This window comes from Triturus cristatus, chromosome 11 (assembly GCF_964204655.1).
Source record: "Triturus cristatus chromosome 11, aTriCri1.1, whole genome shotgun sequence".
NCBI lineage: Eukaryota > Metazoa > Chordata > Amphibia > Caudata > Salamandridae > Triturus > Triturus cristatus.
The window spans coordinates 520,213,576-520,227,394 of NC_140594.1; the positions used below are offsets into that span (position 1 = coordinate 520,213,576).

General features: G+C 47.1%; 1 protein-coding gene across 1 annotated transcript in view; it reads right to left on the minus strand.

Moving 5' to 3' along the window:
- LOC146784501 (zinc metalloproteinase-disintegrin-like VLAIP-B) overlaps positions 1-13,819 on the minus strand; it is a 3,966,015-nt gene that overhangs the window by 3,903,293 nt on the left and 48,903 nt on the right. Inside the window, exon 2 of the mRNA XM_085632966.1 lies at positions 9,870-9,958. Coding sequence (XP_085489092.1) covers positions 9,870-9,958 — 89 coding nt within the window. The remainder of the gene's footprint in view (positions 1-9,869; positions 9,959-13,819) is intronic.

Consider the following 13,819-nt stretch of genomic DNA (forward strand, 5'->3'; position numbering starts at 1 on the left):
CATCTCAAACACACGCCTTCTCCGGAAATGCCCCTAAGGTTTGGAACTCACTTCCTAAGGAACTACGCTGCAACCCATCTTTTCTTGATTCAAACGGGAACTCAAACCTCTATTACTTAACAACTACTTCATCAAGAACACGTCATGACTTCCGTCTCCAAAAGACCCAACCTCTTGGACTATTCCCGTCGAGAAAGTTCCCTGACAGTAGTCTTACTGTATTCTACTTTACTGCTCTCTTGTCCTATATTTTTCTATATGACTATTTTTGAATACCACTTGACTCTGGTCATGCACTTTTTGTAAACTTATTCTCAAAACATGTAAAGCACTCTGATACCTTTGAGTCTAGCCAGCCCTATATAAAACTCTAAAATAATAATTTTAAAAACACCTGGCCCAGAATTCTCTATTTGCACCAAAAACAAGATTGTGGCAACCCTTAGATGGCTATCCACTTCAGGTAGCCCACCTTAGGGGGTTACTAGCCTGTAACTGAAACAAGCCTCCTGATTATCTAATTTCCCATATGCTCTGGTACCAAATGGGCCTCAGGACATGGGGTGGTGTTTCCCAGGTTTGGGGAGAAGCCGTGGTCACATATCCAAGGCGGCAGAGAATTCGAAGCCACTGGCTTTAATATGCTAAATTCACTAGCCATTCTGCTGGAGAAGGTGTGATCACCTTGCGTCAGACAGGCATTGTTTCAGGCCTCAGAGAGCACCGGCCCTTACCTGCAGGAGGCGGGAAACTAGTCTGTGGTGGCAGGCTGGACGATACAAGTCAACCAACACTCTAAATGACTACTAGGGATGCAGGGGACACCTCCAAGATGCCTTCTAGGTGCAAATCTTTATAAATCCGATACTGGCATCAGTATGGATATATTAAAGCAAGATGCATGATACCAAACATCAGTATTTTCTTTTTTTTTTCTTTTTTTTAATAATTTTATTGTTCTTCGACACAAAATACAAAAAAAAGAAGAGATGAGTGACAGAAATGGAAATTGCTACCATCAAATGCAAATAGATACATCGAATAGTCCTTACAAATTGATCCTTTGTAACAGTTCATACAAAAGAAAAAAATATATATATATCATTTTATATACATTCAATCCCACACAAAACAAAAAGAAAACATAGATCGAATTGAATAATCCTGGTAGGCTCAGAGGAGGAGATAAGAACATACAAACATTTCAGAAAGAAGAAGCAATGAAAATTCAGTGAAAATTCCCAATAATACTTAATTCGTCAGTTTATCAATTGGTGCCCAAATTCGTAGCCCTCTTTCTCTTTTCCTACATCCCTTTAATTTATAGATAGACGACTCTATATTGTATACCGCAAATAAACGTGCCCTACAATTCGAGAAAGTCGGGGGATCCACACTGATCCACTGGGATGTGATACACAGACGGGCAATGGCCACAGAAATAAATAACAATTCTCTATCTGATCTTGCCCATCCATTTATTAGAAATAAGGAGAGCTGGATTAATTCGGACTGGAGTCCGAAAGATTGCGGATAAAAAGGTTTCGATATCATAAATAAATTATTTTAATTTTGGGCATGTGAAAAACATGTGAACAGCATCTGCTGCAAATAAATTACACCTGCTGCAACTTGCACCCCTAGTGCCCCTAGTACCACCCCATTTTGATATTTTCGCTGGAGTGTAATATAAGTCAAATATGGACATAAAATGTTGACTCCCAATACTACCCATGATCAAGATCTGATTTGCTAAAGATATGGAATCTTCAATGTCAATTTCATCCTCCCCCAGTAGTTTAACCAATTTTCCTGTAAGGGACAGTAAGTCATCTGGAAAAGACTCAAGCAGGTTCATATATAATTTCCCCAAGCATTCCCTTTTCTGAATCAGTTCAACCAAAGAAATTTTACTAAAATTGTAGACCGACCGATGAGGTCCACTAGTTAAAAAACTACGGATCTCTAAAAATCGGCCCTGCTTAGCTCATACTCCTCTTGTAGAGTTGCATAAGATTTCATTTGACCGTTACAGTAAAAGTCTCCCAGTTTATAGATACCTTTTCTGCCCCAAATAGTTGTAACATGATCCCGAAAGATTGGCGGTAAGCTGGGTATGGTTAATAAAGGAGTATATGCATTTAGATTTGGAATTTTTAATTTCCGTTGAATCTGTCTCCATACCTTAAATGCAGCCTGAAGAATTTTAAATCTTGTCTTTTTGTAATAGCTGGGTTCAAATATTGAGACCAGTAGCCCTTTCGCTTGATCCCCCAGACCGAGTTCATATATAGATGGGCGGCATGCCATAGGTATATTAGATTTGGATCCAACAAGTAAAATAGCCATATGTTGGAGAATTGCGACCCAATAATACAATAAGAAATTCGGAATGGGTAGTCCCCACGATCTTTAGGGAGGAACAGCCATTTGGCTGCTCTCCTTGATCGTCGATAAGACCATAGAACCCTAGAGCATACCCTTTCCATTTAAAAAAAAAAAGAAGATGGAAACTCAAGCGGAATTGTCCTGAACAGATATAGAGGTTTGGGTAGGATCAGCATCTTTAAAACATTGCTCCGCCCTATCAAGGATAAATGTAGATGATCCAGTCTCTCCAATTTCTTATTGCTAGCTTCAATTAAAGGGGAAAAATTCATATCTGGGATTTTTTCTACTTGAGCAGTAATTGTAATACCCAGATACGTAGCCTCAGTCACGACAGGAAAGCCGGGAGGGCAAGACAAACCAGAACACAAAATTAAAGTTTTATCAACATTGAGTTTATACCCAGCTAAGGCTCCAAACTGTTCTGCTAAATCTTTGACAATTGGGAAGGCAGAAACGACATCGCTCGTAAGGACCGCGATGTCATCGGCATAAGCCAATTCTCTGTAAGATACCCGTCCCGTCTCAATTGCTTTAATGTGGGTGTTAAGACTCTAGCTTCTTTAAAAAAGGATCGATATATAGAGCAAAAAGAAGGGGTGAACAAGGACAACCCTGCCTTGTGCCTCTGCTTATAGTAAATATTGATGATTCCTGATCTGCTATCCTAATTACGGCTTCAGGGTTTGTATATATCACTTTGATTGCCCGTATGAAATCTTTACCCAGATCTTTCCAACTTAAAACTGACCAAAGGAACCGCCAGGAGACCCTGTCAAATGCCTTTTCGGCGTCCAAGAGGAGGACTCCGAGCGGTGACCTTGTGGCTTGAGCCCAATCAAGAAGGGCAATCACCCGACGAACATGATCAGTCGTGTTCCTTCCTGGAATAAATCCATGTTGATATTGGGAGACCAAGGGAGTTATAATTTTACCTAGCCTTATTGCCAATAATTTTGAATATATTTTGCTATCACTATTGATAAGCGTTATTGGCCTATAGGAAGCAGGGCTCAGCTCTGGTTTATACTTTAAAAAAAAAATAATAATGGTGGTCTTTCGCCCCGAGTCAGGAATCTCATACTTACTACGTCCAGGTTCAAGTAGATGTGTCATATCTTGTTTGAGCTCTTCTCGAAATACACAGTACAATTCCAGCGGGATACCATCAGGGCCAACTGCTTTTCCCGAAGCTAGGGAGATCAGAGCTAGTTCTATTTCCTCCCAGCTAAATTGAGCTCCCAGAGCTTCCTTTTGACCCTGAGGAACCTTCACCGTCTCCATCTCATTTAGAAACTCAGTAAAGATATCGTTCTTTATCACAGTAGGGACATGTGAATACAGCTGTTGATAACATTTTTGAAAAACACTTAAAATTCCAGTTGGGGTCTCTTGGGTCTGTCCTTCGTCATCCTTAATTTTACAAATTCGGTTAGCAGCCTCCCATTGTTTCAGTCACTTGGCTAAAACTCTACCAGTATTTTCACCCAGCTCATATGCCTCTGCCTTCTGTTGAATATATCTGGCTGCTATCTCCGAGCTGATATACTCATGAATTTGATTTTTTAATATAGCAATAGATTGCTGGCACTCAACTATACTTGTCCCCTGCAAAATCTTATTAATTAGATTGCATTCTTCTTGCTTTAATAATTCCACCCAATTTTGGATCTCCCTTTGTATCTTTTTTTGTCGTGTAATAGTGAAGCTCAGAGTCTCCCCTCTTACCGCTGATTTGAAAGTATCCCAGACTATGCAAGCAGAAGCTGTATCTCGATTAATAGAAAAAAACTCAGGTATCCAAGTAGCCATGTGAGAGCAATATGCCTTATCCAACAGAAGTTTTCTCTCAAACGTCCAGGATCGCTGCACCTTACCCATCCCTTGGATAGGAATTTCTATTATCAATAGATTATGATCCGAGATCACTCTAGGGAAAATCTCAATATCACAACCACTGACCAGATGGGTAGAAAGAAAAAAGTAGTCCAACCTCACATGTTTATTATGGGGGGCAGAGAAAAAAGTATATCCTGGGTCTGGAGATTTAAGTTTGAACCAGCTATCTGATAGCCCATATTCAGATACCAGCCCTTGAAGGGCTCTAAAAACCCTGACTTTTTTACCCTGATAAATAGACGGTTTATACAGATCATATTGGCTATCTATATGAATGTTAAAGTCCCCACATAGTATTAAGGGGCTTGACCATAGGGCCAATTCTATACTTAAAAAGTTCAGAATCTCAGGATCATCAAGATTAGCCCCATAGATTGAGCATAGAGTCAGGACTGATTTGTTTACTATAATTTCTGCAATCGCCCAGCGACCCAGACTATCTGTCTTTGTCCTCTTAGATAGACATGTTCCTTTCTTTGACAATATTGCCACCCCCCTAATATTTGGCGAGTGCATGTTACTGTCTCAAAGCCAAGTTCCCCCAACCATCTGCGATTATTCCATTGTATGTGAGTCTCCTGAAGACATAACATATCAATCCGCATAAAACGCAATTGTTTAGCCAGCATCCCATGTTTCCTCCTATCATTAAGACCACAGATGTTAAGAGAACAGATCCGTAGCCTACCTGTCATCAGAGTGTACAAAGATCCCCATAATCAAAATCACATGCAAAAACATGGAAAAGATTTTTCCCCCTCTCAAAAGGCAATTATTAAACTGCTGTAACTCAGAATCAATTAGTGATAAATTTGTCAAAGAAACAAAAACCCCTCCCTTCCCCACCCCCCGGACCACCATCCAACCCCCCCCCCCTACCCCCACCCAACCTACCCTCCCTCCCCCCCACCATATGAGGCGTAATGACCAAGGTCCTAGGTGATGATAAAGCAAGCACCGCTTCCCACTCACTCAACTGAGCAGCTCCACTCCCACCCCAATTTATAAAATAGAGAAAGAAGGAAATAGGAGAAAACAAAAAAAGAAAACAAAACCAGCTGAGCTATCAATTACCAGTCCCTATAATGATATTCAACAGTTATATTTCTAATTTGCAGACAACCCACCCTACAGTGTGAGCAAATATTCTTTTGCCTGAATTTCAGAAGTAAAAAATGTTACAGCCCCGTTTACAATAACCTTTGGCTTTGCTGGATTCAATAAAAACACCTGAACCCCTTTCTCCTGAAAGCCTGGAATTAATTGCATAAGCTGCCATCTTTTCTCTACTGTTCCTTGACAAAAGTCGGGTCTAACAAACAATTCGCACCCTTTACCCCTGCGTTTCCTATCCGGCCAGGCCAGATCATATAATGCTTCACGAGCCAGGAAGTTATTTAAACAGATCAGAATGGCTCGGGGTTTCCCCATGTGTACAACTGTTCTCCTTGTGTTGTTTAAAAGGGAAGCGGTGGGCACGCTGTAACTCAATCTTCCAATCCCATTGTTTCAAGTCCGGGAATGCTTCATTAAACAAATCAATAACGAACTGGTGGATATCCTTTCCTTCAATCCCCTCTGGAACACCCAATATGCGGAAGTTATTTCTTCTCGCACGATTCTCTAAATCCATCAGTTTCCATGTTAAATCTGCCCTTTGTGTTTCCAGAGACTGTGTCCGGGACTTCTGTGCTATTAATTCATCCACCGCTGCTGAGATTCTGATCTCTGCCTCTCCCACTCTCTTAACAATCTGAGCAGGTCTTGGCCATTCTTCGAATCGCATTCTGCACTTTGCGATACCCCATCTGAATTCGGACGCTCTCAGCCCTAGTTTCTTTCCTGTGTGCCAAGATGGTTTAATAGATTGTGGTGAGAGTAACTTCTTCAGACAAATTTAGATTTGAAGCCTGGGCTGGGGCTTGAGCTTGAGATTGATTTAAATCCTCAGCTGGTGCTTTCCTGGTCTCTCCCAAGTTCGGAGTAAAGGAGTAGTCCCACACCATTGACCCACCTTGGTCAGAGACTTTATCCAGGGTATGGGATCTCGTTTTTTTCCTCCGGACCGTCCCACCTTTCTGAGAGGAGAGTTCTACCTCTTCAATATCCAAGCCAGGGCCACTCAGATCGCTATCATCTTCCCCCCATCCTCTCCCAAGACTTTCGTCCCCCGAGGAGAAAGATGGATCAGATGGATCAGACAATGAAAAATTGTTTTCGCCCGAGTCTCCGTTCATCCTGGCGCATGATTCAAGGTTTTGGTCAAGAGTAGGTTGAGTGATTTGGGATTCAGCATTTCTATTACATATTTCAGGTAAGTCAATCTGTGCTGTATTCACTCGAACTACATTACCCAAAATGCATTTTACCTGAAATGTAACCACCTTCCCAATTCCACCAGGTTCCTCCTCTGTCAAAGTCAAGGTCGTAAAGTTAACTGCAGGAAGGGAGGGTTTCAGAATATTAGTTATCGTATCAATCGGTAAATGCTGTATCAAACAATTACCCTCCTTGCCCAGAACAGAGGTGTCAGAAGTAGTATTTAACATTTCATTCTCTGTCCCAATCTCCAATGCTTTGGCCCCCTCACTCATTGGGTTAAATATAGAAGTATTGTTTTTCCCTGAGGGGCCGGTCAATACCTCTTTATCCTTGGTGATATTTTTCGGCTTCTGGCGCTGGGCTTTAAACATGGAGGTGACTGTCTGCTTATTGCGAGCAGGTACGTCTCCTCTACCTCCTCCTACTCCAACTCCGCCATCTCCCTGCCGGATGTCAGCTTTCCCCAGCGATGCTCGGCTTTTCTCCAGGCTATTCGCTGTGCTTGCAGGGCTGCCAGAAGCGGTCTGTAATCCCTGTGGTTTGGAGCCCCTCGTGCTTGCTGTCGGCGCCATCTGTATGGTCTGACGGGTCCGAGAGAGCTCCGCCGCCACTCGGTGCGCTGGGCTTAGTGGGAACAAACACTGGGGTGCCGTTGCCTCCCAATGCCTCCACAACCAACACAAGAGCATTCCAGAGGGGGAGCAACGTCTCTGCTCTTCCACCCGACTTTAAAAGACGAAAAAAGAAACTTCTGAGAGGGGATGCTGCCCAGGTGAGTGACAGAGCTTGCTTAGCCAGCCGGTGTAGCGGCCGCCATCTTGCCTCTCAAACATCAGTATTTTCAGTGAAGTTTTTATGTAGCTGGGTAACTCATAATGACCAGTGTCAAGTACATACCTTTGAAATGGCTTCCTGATCACTTACAATGTTTAACAATGGAGCTGGACATCACAGGAGCATATCTGCCCATGCAGATGTGCTTGCACACGTAATATGATGCATCCTGCCTTATGGCTTTAAGGCCTTCTATAGGGGTGACTTACATATAGTATATGCAGTGTACTTGGGCATTGAACACAGGTAGTGGGCAATGTTGTGTTTTCGGAATGGCTTGCACCATTTCACGCATCCTGCAATGGCAGTCTCCAAGCAGTTTGTGTGTGGGTCATTTTGGGTGGCATAATACATGCTGCAGCCCTTAGGGACCCTCTTTAGTACCCATACCCAAAGTACCAGGGGTACCATTTACCACAGACTAACAAGGGTGCTAAAGTCCTTACCAATTTAGTTACAAATTAAGCACTTTTCTTGCTTTTAGGGAAAGAGAACTGGCACTAGGGCCTGGTTAACCAGGACCCAGTGCACTACCAATCAATAACATCAGTACCAGTGAGCAAAAAGTGGTGGTGACCTTAACAAAAAGTGGCACTTTCCATCACTTAATGGAATTGAACCTTTCCATTACAACAGCCAGGAAACTTTACATTCTCCTTCAGGGGAATTCTCATCAAAGTCACAACCATACAATTGTACCACTGGTGTGAGCAGTCGCCAATGTGTAGTTATGCTTCAGATGGAATTTCCCTTGAAAAGGCATTTTGATTTGCCTATAATTTGTTATCACTTGTACCGATTTACACGAAACATGGCAATATACTTTCTCTGCCAGCCTTTTGGCATGCATTGCTTCCTAAAGTTCCGTCCATGGGTAAAAAACACCAAAGACGACAGTGAAAAAATATATGATTTTCAATTTTAGCTCCCATAGTAAGTTTTGCTCACATCTATGGATCCAAGGGCTGAAAAGATTTACACCAAACTTGGTATGAGAATAATAGTTCACTCAAAAGGTAAAACTTTTTTGGTTAGGGTTAACATTTTGTGTATATTTGCCATTTTAACTCGCAAGTCATGATTCACGAATCACGTCAATCATGTTTACAAAACTTGACTGGTTATAGTAAGGCTGACATTTTTTTGACCATTTTGAAACAGGCCAACCAAGTCTAACTTGCAATATTTACCAAATGATTTACAACAAACCAGAGAAAGCATGCCTTCTGAGTAAAGTTCTACTTTCATGTCAAGTTTGGAATAAATTCATTCAGCATATTTTTGTTGTAAGCACAAGCAAAATTTTCAATGGGACCCAAAATGAAAAAACAACTTTTTTCACATCTCTCTTTACTTTTTCATCTTTGCAGATCTCCACCAAGTGCTACAGGATACAGCACTTGGGTGTGGAAATTCGGGGCCTGATGTATGACATTTTTTAGCATGCACAAGACCCGTTTGTGCACGCTAAAAAGCATGGGCCCATGTACAAATAATATTTTGCAACTCGCAATTAAATTGCGACTCGCAAAATACTGTTTTGCGACTCGCTATTAGGAAGGGGCGTTCCCTTCCTAATAGCGACCGCAAAGCTATGTACAAAGGTTTTGCGACCGCAACTCGCAAAATACCACCTACTTCACGTAGGTGGTAATGCATTTGCAAATGGGAAGGAGCCCAAGAATAGAATCCATGCATCTTGAAAACAAAAAACTGTGTTTTGGAATAGACATGTGTAATGCCATTGTTATTGCTTTAGTTTACCCTTACGCTAGCAACATTCTACAGACCCTAAATCACTTCACCAGTCATTTTAGTATGTGCAGATCTGTACCTAGCAACAAAGGATCCGCGATCCCATACGTTTTAAAATTCTGATCCAGAAGCACCAGTCTACTTGTATGATGTTGGAGCGATAGCCTCCGATACACAAATCTGGCATACTCATACAATTCTAAAAATAACTGACATGCACAGAGATCCGCAGATCTAATCAATTTTCAAATTGGTTAGTATTATTATACCATACAGAAATAACTGGAAATTGTATTTGGAGTATTATGATGTATTTTGATTTTTAAATATTGACAATTTCGCTTCACAAAGTCCACATACATATATTTTGTTTGTCCATTGGTCAAGTCCACACTGTTTCAATGAACGGAAATCAGACGTTATTCAACTGGGTTCTTTTTAAACCTAAAGTCTAATGAAACCTGTTTGCAGAATTGAAGACAGACCCATCATTAGAAAGAAGCACAATTAATTGTGGTTTTTGAACAGTCACTTATACAGGAGTGTTATTAGAATTGATACAAACCTGTTAACGATATGCAACAAATGGTTCAACAGGCAAGTAAGAGGTATTTGAGGAAATTTTGTTCTAAAAAAAAAAAAAAAAATCTAAAAAATATTTTTCCATTTACCTTTGAGTCACCTCTGTGCCTTGCATAAAGTTTCTCAGGAAAGACCAATTCATAATCCTTCACTCCAGCAAGTGTTTCCAGAGCAAACACTGTAAAAAAAGACAAAATATCACTGACGACTTCAGTCTAGGCTGAGACACTGATTCAAACAGGAAGTGATAACTATGGAATGCTTAAATTAATCAGTCACAGGTAATCACCCTGACTCACTTTCAAGACCATGCCTGAGCCAATACAGAAAGGATGCAATTGAATGTAAATGAGTTGGCCCCTTCCCAACAGGAACAGTCTGACCCACCCTGTGAGACCCCGTTTCTTCACAGGAACACAAGCAATCCCAAAACTCTTTCGGCATCTATACTCCATACAATTGGTGTCTGTCTATAAAGGCATTGATAGGTGTCTAAAAACGATGTAATGGAATACCGCGCTGAGAATCTATCAACAGCAGAGGTAAAATTAAGAATTCCATTCACCCCTTTTGTGTAATCAAAGTTGAGCTCGTTGTGTTACAGGGACAAAGCTGTATCTCACTGAAAAAACTCAAAGTCAAACTAGTCTGGAGTTGCTTGTATTCCATTAAGAGGGGACGAGGCATAGTAATCTGTGTTAAATGTTTTTCTGGCTTTTAGTAAGATCAACAAACACAGAAAAAGGTAAAAACATCTCAACACAGGGAAATAACTTATCCCTTCTAGTCGTACCATGGAACCTATCCTCATGCGCCTCAGTCCCATTAGCCAGCACCACACAGGCCCAGGAAAGACGTGCTAGACGTTTGTCCCTCACAAATGTTATGTGCTCCAAGTGCTTCCTGATCTTTTTTACACTCCTGGCTGATTTACAAAAATATGGTACCATGTTGTCCAGCAGGCCCTTCTGGTGATATATATAGTGTTTGCTGATTGCACAAGAATATGAGATACCCAGAGCCACAACAGAGCTGCGACTTATGATTTTTCATTATGAGCCACAACTGAGCTGCAGCTTATGATTTTTAATTGTGTGCCGGCAATGTAGCAATTCATGTGGTAAATTGTAACAAATGACAAATGGGTTAATAGTAGGGCTGGGCGGAATTTGCGGAATGCCTCTTCGCGGAATTATGAAAAAAATTGTGGAAAACGAGCGCACAACCTGAGGGACCGTGTGCCCGGGACTGGGGTCCCTCGTGCTTGGGCAGGCTCCCCGATCTCCCCGGCCTGGCTGCGTTGAGAAGCAGGGACCGGCCCCGGGCCTCCTGATTTTTGGTCAGGGCCTGGGATCCCACGTCCTGCCAAGTGTCCATCTGCCCGGGACAAGAGTCCCTGGTGCAGAGCCCCGGAGCCCTGCAAGGGCAGGCGGGAGCCCTACCGCTATGGCTTGGTGTGGGCAGCTGGGAGTCCTTTCGCTCCCGGCCATCTGGTCGCACGCAATGCTTTCCAATGGGGCAACCAGATGGCCGGGCCAGCCTGGAAGTCCCGATGAGGGCTCATTTGACTCCTGGATCCCAGTCAGGGCTCCAGGAGGTCGGGCGCATCCGTGCCTAGGATCCCCTCCGTCACTCGGAGCGCGAGGGTTACAAAAAAGGTGGGTAGCCTTCCTCCGGATTGGTAGGGACAGGGTATGCCGGGACACCCCTCCTGGTGATGGCGGTTCTCAGGCGAGGACCAGATGGGCCAAGCCCGGACGACACTTCCCCGGGGCGTCCGGTGCTCCCTCTTCCAGCCCGCGGCGAGGCAAAGTGCCCGGGCCGGGCTCCATGGGTCCCCCGGGCGTCCGGGCCCCGGGAGCTCCGCCGGGCCTCCCATGCCTGAGGCACAGCGTGGGGTCTACGAGCACCCCCCCCCCCCCCTCGAGCCCTGGAGCCCTTCAGCCCGGAGCCCTGGAGCCCTGCAGGCCCGGAGCCCTGCAGCCCCGGAGCCCTGCAGCCCCGGAGCCCTGCAGCCACGGAGCCCTGCAGCCACGGAGCCCTACGTGGGCAGGCGGGTACCCTAGCGCGAAGGCTCGGGGTTGGACAGATGGGAGTCCTTTCAGTCCCGGCCATCTGGTTGCACCTCTCCCCTCGGCCACCTGGTCGCGCGCAATGCTTTCCAATGGGGCGACCAGATGGCCGGGCCAGCCTGGAAGTCCCGATGAGGGCTCATTTGACTCCCGGATCCCAGTCAGGGCTCCAGGAGGTCGGGCGCATCCGCGCCTAGGATCCCCTCCGTCACTCGGAGCGCGAGGGTTACAAGAAAGGTGGGTAGCCTTCCTCCGGATTAGTAGGGGCAGGGTATGCTGGTACACCCCTCTGGGGCTGGTGGTTCTTTGCCGGGGACCAGATGGGCTATGCCCGGACAACATCCTCCCAGGCGTCCGGGTCTCCCTCCTCCGGCCCGCGGCGTGGCTCCACGGGTCCCGGGCAGTCCTCCCCCGGGGTACCCGTGCCCGAGAGCTCCGTCGGTCCTCCCCGTGCCTGAGGCCCAGCCGCTGTCCCCGAGCCCCCCCGGGAAGCGGAGCCCACCGAGCCCTTGGATCAGGCGGGAGCCCTACCGCTATGGCCCGGCTCTGGGCGGGCAGACGGGAGTCCAATCAGTTGCCAGCCATCTGGTCGCTCCTTTCCCCTCGGCCATCTGGTTGCGCGCAATGCTTTCCTATAAGGGGGGGCCAGATGGCTGGGCTGGTCTGGAAGTCCCGATGAGGGTCCATTCGCCTCCTGTATCCCAACCAGGGCTCCAGGAGGCCGGGCGCGTTCGCCCCTAGGGTCCCCTCCGTCACTCGGAGCACGCGGGTTTCAAGAAAAGGCGGTAGCCTTCCTCCGGATTACTAGGGACAGGGTACTCTGGGACCCCTCTCGGTCCTCAGCCGGCAGCTGGACGGGCCCGGATGCTGCCCTGGTTCTGTCCCGGAGCCTGCCGCGTGGCAGGGTGCCCGGGACAAGGGGTCCGGGGAGGCTTCCCCTGCGCCTGTGGTCCTGGGAGCCCCGGCTGGGTCCAGGTGCCCGGCTGGGCCCCGGATCAGGGGCTCCGGCCCCGGGCCCCGTCCCCCGGCCTGCGGCATCCCCAAAGGCCCAGGACAGGGTTCCATTTTGGCTCAGTTCAGGAGCTCCGGCCGGGCCCCTGGGGACCCCGGGGAGGGCGGCCTTCCCGCCCCGGGCTTCGTCCTGGGTCCTGCCGCGTGGCAGGGTCCGGAGGGCCCGGGGAGGCATCCCCTGCGCCTGCGGGCCTGGGGGCCCCGTCTGGGTCCAGGGGCCCAGCCGGGCCCCGGGTCGGGGTCTCTGGCCCCGGGCCCCGTCCCCCGGCCTGCGGCACTCCCAAAGGCCCGGGATGGGGTTCCGTTGTGTCCGGGGAGCCTCCCCTTGCTCGTCAGGCTTCCCCTGCGCCTGCGGGCCCCGGCTGGGTCCAGGGGCCGGGCCGGGCCCCGGGTCGGGGTCTCTGGCCCCGGCCTGTGGCACTCCCAAAGGCCTGGGACGGGGTTCCGTTGTGTCCGGGGAGCCTCCCCTCGCTCGTCTGGGTTCAGGAGCTCCGGCCAGGCCCCTGGGGGCCCCGGGGAGGTTTCCCCTTCCCTTTCCCCTTTCACCTCGGCCATCTGGTCGCGCCTGTCCCCTCGGCCATCTGGTCGCGCACATCCCTTCGGCCATCTGGTCGCGCACAATGCTTTCCAATGGGGTGACCAGATGGCCGAGCTTGCCTGGAAGTCTCGATGAGGGTCCATTTGCCTCCCGGATCCCAGCGAGGGCTTCAGGAGGTCGGGTACATTCGCGCCTTGGGTCCCCTCTGTCACCTCGTGCGCACAGATTACAAGAAAGGGGAGGTAATTTTCCTCCGGATTACTAGGGAGAGGGTCCGTCAGACCTAAGTGAGGTTTGGCGATTCTGAATCAGGGGAAGGCAGACCCGGGGCCCGCCCGCCGGGGCCCTCAGGGGCCCAGGTACGCTCCTGCCTCTCAGCCCCTTCCCGATGGTCCTTTCTCTCCGAGTTTTCTGGGTC